The 22,172-nt window shown below is 42.8% G+C and overlaps 1 protein-coding gene across 1 annotated transcript; it reads right to left on the bottom strand.

Moving 5' to 3' along the window:
* Window positions 1–12,022: 12,022 nt before the first annotated feature.
* On the bottom strand, window positions 12,023–15,253 carry LOC133806383 (uncharacterized). The gene is made up of 5 exons (XM_062244491.1): window positions 15,070–15,253; window positions 14,687–14,970; window positions 13,303–14,530; window positions 13,034–13,185; window positions 12,023–12,841 (listed from the first exon to the last, which is right to left on the bottom strand). The coding sequence occupies exons 1-5, from the start codon at window positions 15,251–15,253 to the stop codon at window positions 12,023–12,025; spliced, it is 2,667 nt and encodes an 888-aa protein (XP_062100475.1).
* Window positions 15,254–22,172: the final 6,919 nt, after the last annotated feature.

The following is a 22,172-nucleotide window of genomic DNA, read 5'->3' as shown; positions in this document are numbered from 1 at the left end:
CCATGGAATAATATGTCCTAGTAATTAGGCTTTTTAAGGATTTTCCTTCTGTAGTTTCAAAATTGGAAGAATTATGGGAGACTATGGATGATGAAGATGATTTACTGGTAGTCATGTGTTGACGCGGTTTTTCGCCAACAGTGAATTATGAAAATAGCTGGAATGAATTAGTGCTTAATGATAAACCGTAATAAGAAAAATAATACTCAAGAGCACCAGAAAAGAACTCCCAAGAACACTCATATTTTTTACGTGGTTCAATGGTTAAAATCCACCTAGTCCACGAGTCTATATTATTACTATTTCTCTCTCTGAATTTTGACAGAGTTTTTGTATTACAGAAACTACTACTCTCACTTCCATATCCAAGATCTTAGTATTTATAGAGAAAATCCCTGGATAGGCCTAGGGGTCATCACATGACTTAATCCTCAGTGTTATCTGTATCACACTAATTACAAATATTACAATTTATCCTTAGGTATGGTCTGAACATTAGGTAAAACTGATCATGGATCCTTAGAGATAATCGGACATGTCCTGCCTGACTATGCACGATTATCTTACATGTCCGGGTTTTTAGGGATCCACGGACATGCTATGTCTAACCATGCACGTCTATATAATGTATCCGAGTTTCTGAAGATCCAAGGATACGTCAAGTCTCTAGCATACCCCGAGCTTAATATATCGTGAGCTTGTGTCACAGGTGCTATGCTTATAAACATTACAAGCTCGTGCTGAATTTTAGGACGTACATTTGCCCCCCAAGTCCTTGCTCATGTTCTATGACATCACCTTCTAACTTACACGGTGGGGACTTTTAAACTTCCGTCGCAATTATCCAAGTTTGCCCACTACTCGAGTACTAGACACGTGGAACACGGCGATTGGCGTCTGTTCGGGTTTCGAGGACTGCATTAATGGTCTGGCCAACTTTTTGCCGTCGTTTCGCCCTTTGAAACATAGTCCTTGGATCTGGTTCTGACCAAATCGGGCGGCTCACGCTGATCTATTCCATTTACGTATAAATGGGATAGACAATTCTTACAAATCACCATCTTTCATTCGAAAATGTTCTCCATCTTCTACCTTCTGCATTTTCGAACCTCCTCTCTTCTCAGAGAAAAGAAAGAACCCCAAAACCCTTTGTTCCAACTTCTTTCGGAGACCTAGCTGTTTAGTTGCTCAGGAGTGAGTCCTTCAGACCTTACGAGATAAACTTCTTCTATCAACAATCATATTGTAAGTCCTATCACTTCACATGGGCTCTATTATTATTTATATTTGTTTTATTGCTTTTTTCATTTTATTTACCATGCTTCCCCGTAGTCGATATTAGGGTGTATTCTGGGTAGATTTGGGTAACCTTAAAAAAATACCCATTTGGTGCATAGAAGATGAAAGGTTAAGGTTCAAACATTAGATTGCTTAGGGAACACACTTTCTTGGGTGGTTTTTGTTTTCAAACCGCCCCCCAAGGATAGTAGTGGCCAGATTTTCTGACACACGGATCCTTGAATGCCAGGGGTTTGTTGGGAGACCTAGGCGCATAGTGTAGGTAGTGCGTGGTACCACGCAACGGGCTGAGATTAGCTCAGCTCGGGCTTCAAAAGCATTACTTCCTTTCATGCTTCCTTGCCTTTTCCTTTATAAAAATGTTAGGTCGCCTACTAAGTGACTCATCGTTCTTGTTCGCTAGGCGATCTAATGGCACCCAAGAAGAGCGCACCCAAGAAGAGTGCAGCAGGCACCTCATCTCAAAAAATCAATAAGGGAAAGGAAATCGCCTCTGAATCTCCTATTCCTCAGTTCAGCCTAGTGGTGGAGAAGGAGGTCGTGGTTGGTCCAAACGCCTTCTTCGAGGCAGAGACAATCATCAACAAGATCACGACCCAAGGAAGGGTCAACAAGATAATGTTGTCCCATAACATTGAGGTCGGGACCGGTGTCCTCATAGCCCGACCTCCGTATGAAGGGAGAAGGAGTTGCGCGTCTCTCCAGGACGACTTCATGGCCTGGAGCGACGAGCATTTGAAGGCGGGGGCCTTCCTTCCGATGGACCAGTACTTCACCGACTTCCTCAACTCGTGAAGTTAGCATCGTTTCAGCTTCCCTCAAACTCATACCGTCTATTGGCGGGGTTGAAGTATCTCTTCCTGAAGCATGAATGGGAGGTCCCCACTCCAGCGGACATCCTTTACTTTTTCTGCCTCAAGGCCAGCTTGGAACAACGAGAGCGAGGTGACAGGTTCTATTACTTGACCTGATTCTCGAACTCGCCCTCGGTCATCGAGCTCCCCAGCTATTCCAATGACTATAAAGATCAATTCTTTATGTCGAATGGGTTCCGTAACTGTGAATACCGATACTTCAACCATCCTCGTAAGCCCTTTTTCCTTTCCTTTCTTAGCTCGTGAAATCATTCTCTTTGTACCTTGATCAACTTCTCGTGTATATACTAATTGAGTAGTATTTTTGTGCTACCATATTTGTGAGGACGGACAAGTCTGCAACCCTCAGGGGTCAATATGATACGCTATCTAGGCTTCCGCCTAGCGAGAAGGACTACTGCCAACTCGTGTTAGACAACACGAAGCTGGTGTGTAAGTTAATTGCTGAAGGCCAGACTCTAGCTTTGAGAAGAACATGGGCTAACCTCCCGGTGGTCCGCGAGCTCCAGCCTACCCATGAAGGGGATGTCGAGGCCGATGACAGCGAGGAGCAAGAAGAAGACAAAGTGCCTCTCGCGCGGAAGAGGTGGGCTCTCGAGGCTGCTCGGAACCCTGAGTTAGAGCGAGCTTCTTCGGGGGCAGCAGTCGGCCCCTCTGGCCAAGGTAACCCATACCCCTATAGGGATTTAGATAGGATGTCACTGACCTTAGGTTAGTTAGGTTTAATCCAAACCAGCTTGTCCATCGCCACCCTAGTGACCCAGATCGTAATATAACCCTGCTCCAGTGCATGGACCACTTAGTGTTACGCCATGACATGGGCTACCCTAAGGGAACCGTTGTCGTAGACAATATCCTATCCTTTAGGTCGACCTTCTTTGAAGAGTATGGGACCAATCTCAGGTCGTGGCCCTCTCTGCTCCAGGGTACCCTTGCCCCTAGACTCAGGCAGTACGTAGAGGAGTCCAGCCCCGAGATAGAACCTAAGCCTAAACCTCCCCCAATCCAAGAAATTATAGACTTAGACTCCCCCTCTCCTCCAGCAGTTCCAAGGCCGGAGGTTGTGGCAATAAACTCCTCCCCTAGCCCGAAGGGTAAGATCTTTTATTATACTGTATATGTATACACATTTTATGTAAATTGATGACTTCACATGTATACTAACCTCCTTTTCCTTCTTTCCAGGCAAAGAAATGGCACAACCAGGAGCTCCCGAAATCTGCACGATTTTTTGAGAGGGAAAAACCAGCTCGAGGCCTGCCATAAAGAAGCCCTGATTCACAGCAAAGAGGACACCTCCTGCGACAGGGACTACCTCCAAATCCCCAACTAAGGGGAAAGGCACAAGCTCGTCTGTTGGGACTGCTGTCGCGACGGAGAAAAGGGGATACTCCTCAGTTCCCATTAGCTCCTACTCGGGACCAGACAATACAAGCTGACCCCCCAGCTCTGATTGTTCCTACCACCACCGTGCGTATCCCCATCAACCCTTAGGACTTGGAGAAGATCCCCGATACTTTTTGGGGGATTCTCTATAAGATGGCGAACCACGTGGTGGAGGACATATACAAGGCCAACCCGAAGGACCTGAGGGTAATTGAAGAGAGGAGCCCGAAGAATGTCCTGGAGTTCGCCTTGGGGATGACCCTCACAGTAAGATAGTTGTCCTTAGTTAAACATGGATATATTATTTTTTTTCCTTTTATTTTACCCCAGTATGCGCCTAACATGTTTCCTTATCTTTATTTTTGTAGTTGGTCTTGGCTCAGCACCGCAGCATAGCCCAGGCCAGGGCTAGGAATGAGGAGCTTCAAGCTGAGCTCCAGGTTGCCCAGTCCGCCCTAACTGCTGCTCAGGAAAATGAGCGGGCTACCAAAGGTGCCCTTGTAGCTGCTCAAAAAGGCGAGCTCGATGCCAAGGCTGCCCTTGCATTGTCCCAAGAAAGTGAGCAGGCTACAAAGGTTGCCTTGGCTACTCTTCAAGTTGAGGTCACGGAGGCGAAAGCCAAACAGCTGGAGGCTGAGGTTGCTGTTAAAGAGGAGAAAGCGGCCTCGCTGACCTCCATGGAGAGCATGTTGTACCATTGCTGGGCCTTCAAATAGGATGGTAACTTCTCCTTCCTGGCTCATGAAGTGTGGGATCCCTACCTTTAGAAGTTCAAAGCTTAGATCCTACAGGAGTAGTCTGAGACCGGGGATGCTTCCACCACGGGTGAGCAGGAGACCGAAGAGGTTACATCCTCAGAGCGCCCTGGAGGGGCTTGATGGCGTTTTCCCTTTGTTTCTTCTTTTTTTTTTTATAAACATTTGCCATTTGGCTTAGTTTGAGGTTATTTTCCTCGAGACAATTTGTTTTTAATTCATATATCTAACTTTTTATCTATTTGTCTTTTCCTTGATTGTTTATCATGTTTATGCTTTTCTAGACTTGCACAATCAAAATCTTAGGAATCGACTTTTAGATCGGGATAGACATTTTGAACTTGGTTATATCCAAAATTAATGTGTTGATCTGTATCATACTTATCAAGCATCATGCCTTGGACCCCGTTATATCCGGGATTTTACATATTTCAAACTCAGTCCATGTTACGTTTACTGTTATCTCGAGCTTCTAGGGAAGCCATCGAATTTACAATTTTGCTAACTTCTAAGTTTTGGACCTGGTTGACTCCAGGATAGTTTTGTATGATTTAATACTTAGTTCGTGCTAGGTTTATTGACACCTCGTGTTTTCTTAAAAAAAACACCAGTTAATCAATTTTACTAACTTCTAAGTTTAGGACCTGGTTGTATCCATGGTTTTAAATGTTTTAAAACTTAGTTCGTGCTAGGTTTATTGACATCTCGTGTTTTCTTAAAAAAAAACATTGGTCAATCAATTTTACTAACTTCTAAGTTTAGGACCTAGTTGTATCCAGGATAGTTTTGTACCTGGTTATGTCCAGGATTTTAAGTGTTTCAAATGTTCTGATCCACTTCGGGTTATATGCCCCCCAAGTAACCAGAAAGTGAACTTTCTCAGTTGCTTGGACAAATGTTTTCACACGAACTAATACATAAATAAACTATATGAAAGACAAGAAATACACAGCGATCCCTTCATTTCTTAATCAAATTGCTTTTATAACTAAGCCTTACATAGATTGACGATATCATCATTGATAATACTTCTTCAGATGAGTGGCATTCCAGGTCCGTGGGATTGTTTCTCCACTCAGTCGAGCTAATTTGAAAGTTCCTTCACGCACGACCTCCACTATTTGATAGGGCCCTTCCCAGTTCGGACCTAAAGCACTGTCTTTGGGGTCCTTGTTTGCCAAAAAGATCCTTCGGAGGACTAGGTTGCCCAAACCAAAATTACACCTTTTAACCTTGGAATTGAAATAACGAGTGATTTTTTGTTGGTAATGCACGAGCTGTAGTTGTGAATCCTCTCATTTCTCATCAATTAGGTCAAGAGACTCCTTGAGTAACTCATCATTCCGCTTCTGGATGAATGTCTGGAGCCTGTGCGTGGTTTCTTTTGCTTCGATGGGAAGGACGGCCTCGCTTCTGAAAGTCAGGGAGAAAGGGGTATGTCCTGTGGAAGTTCAGTGGGAGGTCCGGTATGCCCATAGTACATGCAGGAGCTGCTCAGGCTAAAATCCCTTGGCTTTGTCTAACCTCTTCTTAAGATTTTCCTTGAGGGTCTTATTCATGGCCTTGACCTGCCCATTGGCCTGTGGGTATGCAACCGAGGAGAAACTTTTAACTATGTCATGCTTTTCACAGAACTCAGTGAAGAGATCACTGTCGAATTGAGTTCCATTATCTGACACGATCTTCTTCGGAAGCCCAAACCGGCACACAATGCTCTTAACCACAAATTCGAGGACTCTTTTTGAGGTGATGGTTGCCAACGGCTCGGCCTCTACCCACTTCATGAAGTAATAATGGCCACCACCACATAATGAACTCCTCCCTTTCCCTTCGGTAAAGCTCCTATTAAATCAATTCCCCATACTACAAATGGCCATGGGGATGAGATCATTGTTAGCTCAACCGGTGAAGCTCATGCAACTGTGGCGAATCGTTGGCATTTGTCACATTTTCGAACATGGGAGATGGAATCTTTTGTCAAAGTGGGCCAAAAATAACCCTGCCTTAATATTTTTAAGGCCAGGTTTTTCCCCCAGCATGATCTCCACAGAAGCCTTCATGTACTTCCTGAAGGATAGTTTTAGCCTCCTCTGGCAGAACACACCGTAGCAGAGGCAAGGAATGGCCTCGCCAGTACAATGTCGCATCCACTATTACATATCTTGGAGCTTGATAGAGTATCCTTCACGCATCTTTTGTTTCTTCAGGCAGTTTACCTATTGTAAGATATTCTATTATGGGGGTCATCCAGGCCGGCCTAGCGTCAATCATCTCGACCTCCATCGCGCTTCCTGCCACGCTTGGACTTTTCAGGAATTCCACCGGTACTACGTTCAAAGTCTCAGCTTCCTTGGATGTGGCAAGCTTCACCAAAGCGTCTGCATTAGTGTTCTGCTCCCGAGGGATATGTTCGACGGCGCCATACTCAAATTCTGATAGCTCTTTCTTCACCTTGGCTAGGTAAGCTTCCATCTTGGTACCCCGCGCTTGGTATTCCCCTAACACTTGATTGACCACGAGCTGGGAATTGCTATAACACTGGACGGCCTTGGCCTTCAATTCCTTTGCCACTTTAAGCCTGGCTAACAAAGCCTCGTACTCGGCTTCGTTGTTCGATGCCTCGAACCCGAATCGTAGCGTGGTATGGAATCGATGCCCTTCCGGAGAAATTAATATGATCCCAGCTCCGGACCCATTCTCATTAGAGGAGTCGTCCACGAATATTCTCCACAACATCTGTACTGGTTCTTTTAAAAGCTCTTCTTGAAATCCAGTGCATTCAGCCATGAAGCCAGCAAGGGCCTGGCTTTTGATCGTAGTCCGTGGTACGTACAGTATTTCGAACTGGCTGAGTTCGATTGCCCATTTTAAGAGACGTCCTGATGCTTCAGGTTTTTGTAACACCTGCCTTAGAGGTTGGTCGGTCATGACATGGATTGAATGGGACTAGAAGTATGGCCTAAGCTTCCTGGAGGCTAATATCAGGCAGAATGCCATCTTTTCCATTAGGGGATACCGTGACTTAGCTCCGAGAATTCTTTTGCTAATATAATATACTAGTTTTTGAACCCGGTCTTATTCTTGGACCATTACGGCACTGGCTGCATTTTCTGTCATAGCCAAATAAAGGAATAGGGGCTCCCCTACCACTAGTTTAGACAATACTGGGGGTTCGTCCAAATGCGTCTTTAGACCGAGAAATGCCTGTTCGCACTCCTCAGTCCATTCAAATTTCTTATTCCCTTGGAGTAAGTTATAGAATGGCAAGCATTTGTCCATGGATTTTGAAATGAACCGATTAAGGGCGACCACTCTTCCAGTCAGACTCTGGACTTCTTTACGCGAACTAGGCGAAGACATCTCCAATAATGACCTGATTTTATCTGGATTTGCCTCTATCCCCCTTGTATTGACTATGAATCCTAGAAACTTTCCCGACGCCACTCCGAAAGTACATTTCTGGGGATTCAACCTCATATTATATTTCCTCAGGATCTCAAAACATTCATTTAGGTCGGATACATGGTTGTTGACAGTCTTGGATTTGACTAGCATATCGTCGACATATACTTCCATGTTTTTTTCGATTTGACCAATGAACATTTTGTTTACTAACCTTTGGTAGGTAGCCCCATCATTCTTTAATCCGAAGGGCATGACTTTATAACAGTATACGTTTGTTGGTGTCATAAAGCTAGTATGCTCCTGGTCTGCAGGATTCATCGCGATCTGGTTATATCCAGAATACGCATCCATGAAGGACATGAGCTCGTGCCTCGCAGTGGCATCTACCAACTGATCAATTCTCGGCAATGGAAAGTAATCCTTTAGACAAGCTTTGTTTAGGTCAGAGAAATCGATGCAGGTCCACCACTTTCCATTAGGCTTCAGGACCAGGACAGGATTCGCGACCCAGATTGGATATTTTGCTTCACGAATGAACCCGCACTTTAATAACTAAGCTACTTCTTCCTCCAACGCCTCAGCTCGGGTTGTTCCTAAACGTCTCTATTTTTGGGATTTCGCGGGTATGCTCTTATCCAAGTTTAGGGTGTGCATGATCACACCTGGGCTTATTCTCACCATGTCTTCATGAGACTAGGCGAAGACATCTAGATTCCCTTGCAAAAATTGTATCAGCTCCGTTTTTCTCTCATCGTCAAGATTTTTCCCAATCTTAACGATTCTCAAAGCGTCCTTGGGATCTATATTTACCTCCTCGAGCTCTTCGATAGCTTGGAGTTCTGATCTATCCTCACCCATTCGCGGATCGATATCATTGCTCGGGGCGATGCCTCTATCCCTGGCCTTCTGAGGTTCTTCCATCCTGGGAGCAACTTCTATTTCCTGGGGATCCTCGCCTCTGTCATGTACGGCCATTGTTTGCTGCCCGAGTTGGGATTTTCCCTACATGGAAATGGTATAGCATTCCCTGGCAGCAAGCTGGTGGCCTTTGACAGTGCATATTCTCGAAGAGGAGGGAATTTGATTGCCAGGTGGCGGATAGAGGTTATGGCTTCAAACGTCATCAACGCAGGTCAGCCCAAGATCGCATTATAGGCCGCTGGACAATTGACCACCACAAACTCAAGGAGTTTGGAGACAGTTCGTGGACCTTCTCCCAATGTCACCACTAGCTTGATCGTTCTGATGGCTGCTGATCCCTCACCGAAAAATCCATATAGGATCATGGAAGTTTCCTTTAGGTCGGTTACAGACAACCCTATTTTTTCTAAGGTGGACCTAAACAGTAGATTCACAAAACTTCCATTATCTACTAGTATCCTCCTAACTCTTCGGTTGGTGAGCTAAAACATTATGACTAAAGGGTCGTTGTGTGGGAACTGGATATGGATGGCGTCTTCTTCCGTAAAAATGATCAGTTGCTTTTCTAACCGTTGGTGCTTTGATAGTCGTTGCTCCGGGACGAACTCCACTCCGTTGTGGGATTTCAGCTCGTTGATATATCTCTTCTGGGCACCTCTGCTCGTGCCTGCCAGGTGAGGACCTCCGAAAATGGTTGCTATATCTCCTCCTGTGATCGAAGGAGGGTTTTCTTGATTCACCTTATCTCCATTTTGATTCATTGGAGCCTCCGGAGTTGATGGAATGTTTTTTCCAGCGGGTTGTCTGGGAGTTCCTCGATTCCAGGCATATTGAGCCAAAGGTCCTACCCTAATGAGAGTCTCGATTTTGTCCTTTAATTATCTGCAGTCATCAGAATTATAACCGATATCATTGTGGAATTGAGAAAATTTTGAGGGATCTCTCTTCGCCCTTTGATTCTTTAACAGTTCCGACTTTTTCCACGAAAGGCGGGCAAAATTCGCCAAGAAGATGCGCTCTCTAGTATCTGTGAGGTCAGAATAAGTTTCATTGATCGACTTAAACTTCTCCATGGACTTTTTTTCTTTAACCCGCTCTGGCTACCTTCAGCATTTCCCTTTCTTTTACTACCCCCTTGGTTATTATGGGCAATGGTTTGAGTTGTAGCACTGGCCACAGTGGTTGCCACTCCAACGGGCTAAACAGGGGCTTGGCTGGTTCCTACAATAGAAGCTCGTGCCTCTTCTAGATTAATCCATCTCTAGGCTCAGTTTAGGAACTCATCCATAGTGTTAACTCCCTTTCTCTGTAGCTCCTGCCATAGGTCACCTCCCACGAGGATCCCCGTCCTCATTGCCATGAGTTTAGAACTCTCGTCATCGTCTCTAGCTCGGGTGACAATGTTGGCAAACCAACTTAGGTATGCTTTCAAAGGTTCCTCGGGCTGCTGCTTTACATTTTCCAGGGAGTCAGCCTTAATCCGAGCTGCCTGAGAAGCCCTGAAAGCTCTCTTGAAATCCGCAGAGAAATTCTTCCACGAGCTGATAGAGTGCTTTTTGTACTATTTGAACCATTGCCTAGCCGACCCGATCAGAGTCGAGGGAAATATTAGGCACCTTAGCTCGGATACAATGTTGTGGGCCATCATCAGGGTGTTAAACATTCCCAAATGGTCAAATGGATCTCCATCTCCATCAAATTTTGATAAATGGAGCATCCTGAAACCTGGTGGGTATGCAGTTGCCGCAATGTTTGTGGCGAAAAGCTTGAGCTCATCCCCTGAATCATATTCATCTTTTTCTTTTTTTGATAAGAGTCTTTTCATCAGCTCCTCCATCTGGGCTAACCTTTCAAGGGTTTGGTCTTTGATTCCTTGGTTATTCTAGGGTTGTTCAACAACTCCCGTCCTACCGTATGCGTTCGGCGGGTTTTTGTCCCTCCAAGTTCGAGCTTGGTTTGGTGGGACATTCCTGTTATCACGTACTTCAGAATGACCTCCCTCTTGATGAGTGTAACTGACTCCATTTTGAACTGAATTTCTCCTCTATGAGTTTAGGCGATCTCGAAGATCGGTCTGGGGATCAACTTGAGTGCTCTGAGCCGAACTCAAGTGATTTCTCAAATCTATATCGAACCTACCACTTCGACGGCTCTCAGTCCAATAACTCCCATTAGCGAAGCATAGTGCTCGCGGTTGAGGATGAGGATTTGGGATACTGCCGCATGTTTGCGGGGAACGAGTAGGGGAAGCGGGAGGAGGATTTCTCTTGCTGTCCCCATAAGCAGGAACATTTTGCGCAGAATGAGGCGGTGTTGGATGTCTTATGGGCGATGGGGGATGCCTAACTAGCAAGGAAGTTTTTGTCCCATTAGGACGGACCAAATTAGCCCGCGGTCATTCTGTTCCACCATTTCTAACTCTCTGCGCCTGGTGATTTGATCGTGACGCAGGGGGGTTGGCTGGAACCTGCTGTCTTTGTGAGTTTGCCCCAAATCTTCCCCATGGGTTGCCATGGGCATTTCCAGGCGCATATTACGATGGTACTGAACTAGGGGTCGAGGTCCTAACCAGCTGGCTGACTTGCCGATGACCCCTGGGAGGGCCATCAGGCTGAATATCTTGGTGATCTTGTGCCATGGGCGTAGAACTTGGGGTCGAGGTCCTAACCGATCGACTTGGTCTGGATCGGCCGTCCCAGCGGGAATTATGAGTTCCACCTTGCCTCTTTCCGACATTAACATCAGTTGCAAGAGGAGGTAGCCAAGACAAAACCTCTTCAATTTTCTTGTTTACTTTGGCCAAATGGCTTCTTAACTGCATGTTTTCCAACTCTACCACAATCAAGTAATCCGGGTTCGGATTTGGCGGCAATGATGCTGAACTCCCAGTGTCGCCGTGGCCCATCGGTTGTTTTCCCGACCGTTGTTGAACTTCAGGGCTATGCTCATCGAAAACAGCAATATGGTGACCCTCCTCCCACCAGGCTATTCCATTTCATTGTCGTGCCTCGATCGAGTGACCACCATGATGAACTTTGATTGGGATCTTGATGAAAGCACTAATATGTAGCTCTCAATGAAAGCACCAAACTGTTGACGTGGTTTTTCACCAACAGTGAATTATGAAAATAGCTAGAATGAATTAGTGCTTAATGATAAACCGTAATAAGAAAAATAATATTCAAGAGCACCAGAAAATAACTCTCAAGAACACTCGTCTTGTTTACGTGGTTCAGTAGTTAAAATCCACCTAGTCCACGAGTCTATATTATTACTATTTCTCTCTCTGAATTTTTTTTTTTTTTTGATCAAAAAGAAGAATATATTGCACCAAACAAATTACACCAGCTAGTTCAAAGACCAAGCCACAAACACAACAGCTTATAACATCCTAACAAACTCAGTGAGACAACAATTCCTGTTCAGATCTTTTTGACTCAGCCGACCCTGCAATCTAACTTTAAGACACCTCTTGATCATACTAACTAAGCAATGAAGAGTGTAGGAGAAATGAGAAAAAAAGCAAAAATTTCTATTACACCAGATATTATAAACTGCAGCTGGCAAAGATGCTACATAAATGCGATGCATCATATTTTTAGGCTTCCCTTCTAACCACTGCTTCCATTTGTCCCATTGATTCGGCCAAATACCAGGACCTAACCAATGCTTAAGTATCTCCCAAACCTGTTGAGAAAAAACACAGTCAAAGAATAAGTGTTTATGAGATTCCTCAACACTCTCACAAGCCGGACAGAACTTAGAGCTAACATCAATTTGGCACCGAACCAGATTATCTCTAGTCAGTAAATGGCCAAGAACTGGTTGCCAAAGTATAAAATGATGCCTGGGCATTGAAAGACTACACCACACTGCCTTAGCAAACCCAACTGAATCCCTCTGAAGCATGCTACTAAACAGAAACTTCAAGTTCAGTTTACCATGTACAGTCGAAACCTCCAAATCCATTTCAGAAAAGGTCTCTCTCAAGTAGCACAACTTACGCCAATACCAACTAACATCTAGTTTCAACTGATAAGACCAGAAAGATTTACCTTTTAGATAGACCTCATTAATCCATTTCACCCATAAAACATCTTGCTTAGAAGACAAAGCCCAAAGATATTTAGCCAAAAGAACTTTATTCCAATTAGATCCCTCCTTAAAACCCAGACCACCCAAAACTTTAGGACGGCAAACCTGAGAACAAGAGGAACAATGGAACTTGCTGCAATTGTTTTTGGCTCCCCAAAGGAAGTTACGACACAACCTGTCAATTTCTTAAATGACACTATAGGGAAGCATAAAAATATTCATCCAATAATTGCGAATGCCTAGCAATACAGAAAAAATCAGCTAAGTTCTCCCCGCAAAAGATAAATGTCTACTCACCCAAACATGGAGCCTAGTCTGAATTTTCTTGATTATATCACCACAATCAGCCACCACCCATCTCGTGGGCCTCAGAGAAACCCCGAGATACTTCATAGGAAAACTCCCCTCTCCAAGAGAAACAGACTTAAGAATATCATTCTTGATCTCAGCTGCCAAGCCCCCAAAGAATATTTGAGATTTACTCAAATTAGCTGCTAGACCAGAACAATGGCAAAATTTCAAAAATCCTTCAAATAAAATCTAAACAGATCTAAAATTCCCCTTACAAAACAGAATCAAATCATCCGCAAAACACAAATTAACAAGCTGCAAATGCTTACGCATGGGATGAAATCTAAACTCTCTGTGATGAGAAGCTTGCTTTAGAAGTCTAGTGAGATACTCCATGGCCAGCACAAAAAGCAGAGGAGAGATAGGGTCTCCTTGTCTTAATCCTTTTCTCCCTTCAAAAATTCCTTGTAATCTCCCATTGAACATAAGAGTATAAGAAGTACCCGTCAAGCAAGTCATTATCCATTGAATAAACCTTCTAGGAAAACAAAAAGTTGTCAAGATATCCTCCATAAATACCCAATCAATAGAATCATACGCCTTACTAAGATCAATTTTTAGCACACATCGGGGAGAAATATTCTTCCTAGTATAGCCATGGAGAATGTCTTGAAGAATTAAAATATTATGAGCAAGCTGTCTATTCTTTATAAAAGCTCCTTGATTTTGATGAATTATCACAGGGAGAATCTTAGCCAACCGGAAACAAATCATCTTAGAAATACATTTATAGAGAGTGTTACAGGAGGCTATAGGTCTATAATCAGTGGCCTTAGTGGGAGAATCAACCTTAGGAATAAGAGATAAGATTGTCCCATTCAACTCAGCAGGAATCACTCCACGCTCAAAGAACATCAAAATCGCCTCAGAGATTTCTTCCCCTATATCTTTCCAGAGGGCTTTATAAAAACCTGAGCCAAAACCATCTGGGCCAAGACTCTTGATTGAGGGGATATTGAATAAAGATCTCTTAACATCCTTCTTAGTAAAAGGCTGTATCAGTTCTAATTGTTGCTCCAAAGACAAAACAGACCCCTGCTGGAAACAGTTCAGATCAACCCGACCAGTAGTAGCACTATTCTTACCAAGAATTCCTTTAAAATGGTTGTAAAAATGAGCAATAACCTCTGAATAAGTCTCAACAATCTGACCCTCGTCATTAATAAAACTAGTGATATGATTCCTCATTCTCCTCTGTTTCAGACTAGCATGAAAGTAAGTTGTGTTCTCATCACCAAATCTAAGCCAATTAATTTTGCTTTTTTGCCTCAGGAAACTCTCATACAATTTAAACATTCTAATATACTCAGTAGCCGCCTCAATCTCTTCCTGCTGTAACATACTCGAAGAAGGAGACTGGTGCAACAAGAATTGGGCCAACTCATATTTCTGTTTAGCTGCTGCATAATTCTGGACAACATCACCAACTTGCTTCTTGTTGAACTGAGTTAAAGCAGGTTTAAGCCTCCTTAATTTCTAAATGGTCTGCTGCAAACCATAACCACCAGTTGGTTTAGACCAGATATTCAAGACTGTACTCCAAAATTCCTTATGATTAGCCCACATATTATAGTATCTGAATGGCCTAATCCCTGAAACCTGAAACTGAACTGTTTTGATGATACAATAACAATGATCAGATATTGTATCCCAGTTAATCCGAGCCTCTGAATCAGGAAAGATATCAAGCCACAGTTCATTGATAAAAACTATGTTCAACTTTGAGAAGATTCTTGAACCTTCTTTTTGTTTGTTAGACCAAATAAAGATAGAACCACTAGATCTTAGTTCATTCAACAAAGCTTTAGCCCTCCATTGACGACTATCTTCTACTTCCAAAGCAGCTACCAATCTACCTCCAATACGATCATCAAATTCAAAAACTGCATTGAAGTCCCCAACAACCAACCAAGGCCTAATATTAACCTGAGGTAAGTGTAATTGAGCCTAGAGATTTTTCCTCTCCTCCACTGAGTTTCTACCATACGCAAAAGACAGATAAGTTGTTTGATTAACACCCTTGATCTTCACTTCACAATTGATTAGCTGGTCCATCTCTTGAGTAATAGTAACTTGAACTATATCATGTTTCCAAACCAACAAAATTCTACCTTCCACTGCCCGATTGCTGTACCAATTCCAACCCAAGAAAACATCCTTCGTCATCTCCTCAACCTTATTACTACTTAGTTTAGTTTCAAGAAACGAGCCTAAACCAAAGAAATCTAACAAGGACTTTTGCTTATTCCTACTATTTAAACCCCTAATGTTCCAACACAGTACATTACACCCCTCCATTAGATTGTTGGTTCTCTTGTAACTTCTTCTTTGAAACCTCTTCTTGATTCTCCTGCAAAATATTAAACTTATTTGCTCTCAATGCCATATCAGCTGGAACATTTTTCCTTAAACCTCCCACTTTTTTAGGGGTAGACCAAGGTTTCTCATTCCCTGTCATAGAACAACTTGCTTCTTTTACTGCTACAGCTGATGCTGTCATACCAGACTTCGAGTCTCCCTTAACAGCCAACTATACTCCCTCACTAGTTTTTTGAGCATCCTTATCAACAACCAGTTGGTTAGAATCCTTTGATCTATTCTCAAGCCCTGACTCACACAGATCAGTATCTCCCCTAGAATCCCCTTTATCTGAACCTTCTGCTTTGGCTTCCAGACTACCTCCTGAGCATGTTTACAACTGGATACAGTATGGCCTAAACTCTTGCAACAAGAGCATCGGGTGGGAAGCCATTCAAATTCTATAGCCTACTCCATCAATTGGCCTCGTTCATTGATAAAATTAATAGAATGAGGTAGCTGATCAGTAATCTCAACATCCATAAGAAATCTAGCAAATTTCACCATAGATTTATCCTTAGTAACCTTATCCATCATCATAGGCTTACCTATTGTACTAACAAGAGCACTCAGACTTTTTAGACCCCAATATTGAAGACCCAAGTCTGGCAATCGAATCCAAATTGGAACTGATTTCACCAACCTCATCTTATCTAAATCTGTCGACCAAGGCCTCAGCAAAACCGGTTTCCTGTCAAAGTGAACCACTCCTGCTTCCAGAATTATATCCCTAGTAGCTTCATCCCTAAATTTGACTAGAGTATGACCCACATTCATACGAGCAATTCTCTCTATACCCAACTTACCCCATATACGATTAATGAATCTTTCAAAAACAGCTAAAGGAGGATTAGCCCCTAAAACTACACATACCAGTGCTGATTGCCAGAAGGATGCCTCCACTTCAGTCTCCTCTTTATCGACTTGAGCTATCAATTTCCCTTCACGGACCAGAGGCTCCTCATATTTGAGCCAAGCACCACCATTAGCTACAAAAGACTCCTGAAATTTAGACCACTTTTCCTTTGCCAATTCCTGAAAATCTTTCTCCTCTGCTTCAATCGCCCACGACCTGGTACCAGATACTTTCCCAGAATTGGGCACTTTGCTATCCACCAAAGAATGTTCCTCCCCACCCTCTTGAAACATATCCACCATATCAGCAAAAACCTCATCCGTGGGATCCCCCCTCACAGTATCTTCCTCCTCCACTCCTTCATGATGAACCTTGACATTGTTACTCACAGTCGGAGAAGAACTCGAACCAGGCTTCTGAGAAGTTTTCTTACGCCTCACCATGGGGAGAGAGAAAACCAATCGCACGCCTCTATGGTACTCTCTCTCTCTGAATTTTGACAGAGTTTTTGTATTACAGAAACTACCACTCTCCTTGCCCTATCCAAGATCTTAGTATTTATAGAGAAAATCCTTGGATAGGCCTAGGGGTCATCACGTGACTTAACACTCAGTGTTATCTGTATCACACTAATTTCAAATATTACAATTTATCCTTAGTATGGTCTGAACATTAGGTAAAACTAATCATCGGTCCTTAGAGATAATCGGACATGTCCTACCTGACTATGCACGATTATCTTACATGTCCGGGTTTTTAGGGATCTGCGGACATGCTATGTCTGACCATGCACGTCTATATAACATATCCGGGTTTCTAAAGATCCAATGATACGTCAAGTCTCTAGCATACCCCGAGCTAAATATATCGTGAGCTTGTGTCACGGGTGTTATTCCTTAAAAACATTATAAGCTCGTGCTGAATTTTAGGATGTACACCATGAGATATTATTTTCTTATACTTAGGTTTACCTATAGGTTTGAGTTTCAATTCGCCAATGAACAAAAGCATAATATCCTAATGAATATTCCCAGTGGTAGTTTCGAGGCTTATGATACTGATGCTTATGAGGAAATAATTGATGATATGCTAGATGAAGGGTCAGATGTAGAAGATCCTGATTTTTAGAATGTTTACCCTAGTTATTATTAGTATACTCTTTATTTATTTTGAACTTATTATTCTAATAAGTGAAAATATTTTTCCAAATGAATGTTATTTTTATGGCATGTATGAGTTTGATTATTTTTTTTACAATCATAATTAACTTAGAATAAATTCAATAAATAATGATTGAGTTCGATGAGGGTGGATACAAATCAATGAACCAGGTTCTGTATTGAGAGTTTAGGGGGGCATAGTTGTAACGACCCAAATTTACTAATAAGGCTTAAGGGCTTTGATTAGTGTGTCGGGAGAGCATAACTGGATTATATGTGATTTAAATGATTAAAATCATGTTTATATGATTATTTAGATATATGTGATGCATGACTATGTGTACTAGTATGCATGTAGGCCCTGATTAGGTTATAAGGGCATATTCGTAATTTTGGCCCGTTGAGGGCATAAATGTAAATATTTGTGTTAATTTTTGAGACCACATTATTATGTGGATATATTTTCAGCTTGAGACTCGAGGCGATCCTAGTGAGCGGTCTAGCGGAAAAGTCACGGTGAGAATTTATACCCGGCTCGGGGCGAGCCTGGGGGTATTTCTGGGAATTTAGAAAATATATTGGAGTCTATTTGATATTGAGGAATATAATTGGTGATTAGTTAGGTGTCGGGAAGTAAGCGGTAAATATTAGAGACATTCGAGGAATTAGCAGGAATTGGGAGCAAATGACCAAAATGCCCCTAGATTGATTTAAAGGCTTAGGAATTATAGGAGGGCAAATTGGTCATTTTGTTTAAAAATCAAAGATAAGTATTACTTTTGCTTTATTGCTTTAGTGGAATGTGTAGAAAACTTTAGAAGTCTGAAGGAAGGAAAGAGACAAAAGGAAAAGGAAAGGAAAAAAGGAAAGACAGAAGTCTTGTTTTCTCTCTCACGGTTTAGGTTTCTCTCACCCTTTCTGGTGGAATTTGAGGCTGAAATTCTGAGGAACTTTAGGCTAAGACTTCACACTTGGCCCCTTTATTTGGCTTGAGGAGTTAGCAAGAGTAATTCAGTCCATTTGAGGTAAGTTTCAAAGTGTTTTTTCAGTTCTGGTTTTTGGTGTTGAAATGGTTGTTCTAAGCTGAGTTTTCATGGGAATTCTAGGGAATTAAGCCTGTGGTTTTGAGGAGTGAAAACTAAGAAGGTGTGGAAGATAACCTAGGTCGAAATCCTCCATCAAAGGTAAGAAGTTCTAGCTTCAAAGTCCTGAATTTCTATTATTCTGCTGAGTTTTGAGCTTTAAGCTCAATCATGGTGAATTCTTTATCTTGGGGTACATGTGGTTGATTTTCATATGGTTGGGTCTTATGGGATGATTTATAGATGTTGGTAGGCTTTTTTTGGGATATGGTTGAGGTTTGGATGAGTTTTGGAGAGGTTTGGCTTGGGGAAAATTGAAGGAAGAAAATTTGGGTTTGGTTGTGCTGTGACTAGCGTTATAGCGCTAGTCATTGGGCGCTACAGCGCTAGGCCCTGTTGTTTTAGAGATTTTTGGCTCTTTTTGTAGCTCTATAGCGCCTTCTTTATGGCGTTGTAGCGCTACCCTTTTTTTAGAAGGGGGATTTTGGGTTATTTCTTAAGGTTTTTGCCCAAGGGCTCGGGGTTTGATTCCACCACCCCGTTTGGTGGAATTAGGGCTTCTCGAGGGCTCGGGATTGGTCCCGAGGTTAGGTTTTGGGATTAAAGTTTGGTAATGGTTCTAACTTGTGACCGTGACTAGGTGTACGCTAGGGCTCGGAAGGGATCGTGCTTGAGGCTTGTCATCATTGATCAAAGCTACCGGAATCCAAAGGTAAGAAAACTGCATCCGGTTATGTGATTGTATTGGGACTAAGAGCTCCCTATATTTGTATGATGTCATAGATGGTATTATGCCATGGGAAATGTGATAAACGGCCTAAGAGTGCCAGAATAAATATTTGCGTATAGGGCGTGGCTCAACCGCTGGTAGCTGAGGACAACTTGATATTCACTAAGCTCGGTTTAAGCGGGCCGGAGTCAGTGGGATAAATAGGCGGTGCGACCTAAGGGCGTCGACCTTGGTTATTATATGTGAATTGGTTATTAATGTGAATTGATGAACTTGGTATCTTGAATACCTGATTATGGATATTTTGGGTTGTTAAGTATATGATAATACTGTTCGAGTTATCTGATTGTTTAATTGATGATTATGCTCTGTTATTCTGTTTTCTTGCTGGGCCTTGGCTCACGGGTGCTACGTGGTGCAGGTAAAGGAAAGGGTAAGGTGGACCAGTCTTGAGTGGGAGAGCTTTGAGGCTGAATGTACATAGTCGGCTGATCGGCTGCCACGGCCGAGGAGTGGTACAAGACAGGAAAGCCTAAATGTCTGTTTAGCCCTTAGAGTGGCCAGTAGTTGTACCTATAACCTGAAATTTTGTAAACCATCTTTTAAATGCTATTTCTTTTGGGATCCCATGTACTAAAATATTTAAATATATGAAATGCAACTTTTGTGACCAAAATATTTTAACCCTAGTTCAATTATAGTTTCAGTAACACGTTTCTAACTAAATGACTTGATTAGCAAGTCTTGCACTTTTATAAATACACAGTCTAACGGTCTTGGCTATCCAAGGCGTTATAATAGTAGTGGGAACGATCTTACCGATCCCAAACCTCCCTCAATATGGTTAACTTTGGAATAGCGACAAGTTTCGAGCCTGAGAATTAAGTCATATAGGACCCTAATTTATAAAGAAGGCTTAGATAATATTTCATAAGAAATCATAACTGATAGGTCCGAGTTATGTTTGTTTAGACTAAGTTTTGCCTTAGAAACTATTAGGGTAAGTTCTAACGTGTTTTCTCAACTGTTAGAACTTTGCCGAAGATGTCGCTACAAAGGTCTGCACGCACGAACGACAATGCCCCCAACATCACCAACAAGACTCACGAGGCCCCTCCAGTCTGAAGAAGGGGAACGCATGCTACCACTGCTACTGCTAATAGAAATGCACCACCTCCGGTTGACAACAAAGCTGAGATTATCCGGTTATGACAACAAGTAGAAGAACTACTACATCAACAATAACAACAGCCTTAGTTGCAGCCTCAACTATAGCCTCAGCCACAGACTCAGCTGCAGCCTCATCCAACGACTCAAGCACCCTAGTAGGGGAAGAATGTAGGATATCCATATAAGTGATGGCCGATGGCGAACTATGCGCCTTATCTAGCTCAGTACATAGAGCCAGTCTACGAGCGTTTCGGTAAGCAACACACTCCAAATTTTGAAGGGGCAACCAACCCCTTTGAGGCTGAAGAATGGCTCAGGAATGTAGAGTCGATTCTGGCACACATGAACCTCGACAACGCGAATCAGATATCCTGTGTTTCCTCTCTACTGAAAAAGGATGCTAGAATATGATGGGATTTGGTACAACAGACTCTTAATATCACCACCATGACTTGGGCCAGATTTGTGGAGCTATTTTACAAAAATTACTACAACTCGACAGTCATCGCTATGAGGGTGGAAGAGTGTGCCAGTCTGAAGCAGGAAAATTTGACGGTAGTCGAGTACGCTCGACAATTTGATCTTCTAGCCAAGTTCACACCGAAGTTGGTCCCAACCGACTACTTGAGGGTTACCAAGTTCACCAGGGGACTCAGACCCAAGATTGAGTTAGGAGTCAAGCTTGCAAACCCTGGAACCACTTCTTATGCCGATGTTCTGGAAACAGCTATAGAGGTGGAAAGGCTCCAAGCAAATGTTAGTAAGGAGGAGGCAAGCAAGTCTGAATCCAAGTAGCAGAATTAGACTTAGAATGGTCGAAACCACAACAACAACCAGCATAACAATAATGGGCAGAAAAGAAAGCATCCTGATAATAAGCAAGTCGGTGCTGACAAAAGAACACGGACTAACAATGGTAATAACAAGCCGGGTTATGTGGAATACCCTCAGTGCTCCAAGTGCCAGAAAATACATCCTGGGGAGTGTCGTGCAAACACCAAGGGTTGTTACAATTGTGGCTAGGAAGGTCATCGAAAAAGAGATTGTCCACCTCAAAATAGAAGAAAAGAATGGCAACAAGATGGTTCCAGCCAGAGTCTTCGCCTTGACCCAGGGAGAAGTCGAAGCTAGTAACAAGTTGGTCGCAGGTCAGCTTCCTATCCTCGATAATATACGTTCAGTCTTGTTTGATTTGGGAGCAACACACTCGTATATCTCGTTAGGAATGATAGAGAAATTAGACTAACCTTGTGAAAGATTTAGAACTAGGTTTGTTACGGAACTACCTTCGGGCGAAGTTGTTCTATCATCACGAATAGTCCGAGGAGTACTAATCAAAGTCAAGGGCATGGAGCTAGAAGGAGACTTGATAGAGCTAGAGATCAAGGACTTCGATGTAATACTAGGCATGGACTAACTAGTGAGACATGGTACAACCATCGACTGTAGACGTAAGCAAGTGACGTTTGAAACTCCTGAGGGTTAGAAACTATATTTTATGGGAAAGGTTTCAAGACTACGGACACCTCTTATCTCATCTCTCAAAGCTCAAAGGATGATAGAGAAAGGATGTCACACTTTCTTAGCAAGCGTCATGGATGTGGCACATGAACACCATTAAAGGTTGGAGACATCCGCATCATAAAGGAATTTCCAGAGATATTTCCTAACGACTTACCAGGGTTATCCCTACTCGGGAAATTGACTTCACAATCGAACTAGTACTGGG

This window comes from Humulus lupulus, chromosome X, assembly GCF_963169125.1.
Source record: "Humulus lupulus chromosome X, drHumLupu1.1, whole genome shotgun sequence".
Taxonomy (NCBI): domain Eukaryota; kingdom Viridiplantae; phylum Streptophyta; class Magnoliopsida; order Rosales; family Cannabaceae; genus Humulus; species Humulus lupulus.
This window is presented reverse-complemented; position numbering and strand designations above follow the sequence as displayed.

What these genes read in the sequence shown, in the direction of transcription:
- LOC133806383 (XM_062244491.1), bottom strand. Translation starts at nt 15,253, where the DNA reads ATGACGAAGGATGTTTTCTTGGGTTGGAATTGGTACAGCAATCGGGCA. An exon ending in TCAAAACAGTTCAGTTTCAG is followed by an intron (nt 14,531 to 14,686) that starts GTTTCAGGGATT and finishes GCTTTAACTCAG; the next exon opens with TTCAACAAGAAGCAAGTTGG. An exon ending in AGACTAGGCTCCATGTTTGG is followed by an intron (nt 12,842 to 13,033) that starts GTGAGTAGACAT and finishes TCTTGTTCTCAG; the next exon opens with GTTTGCCGTCCTAAAGTTTT.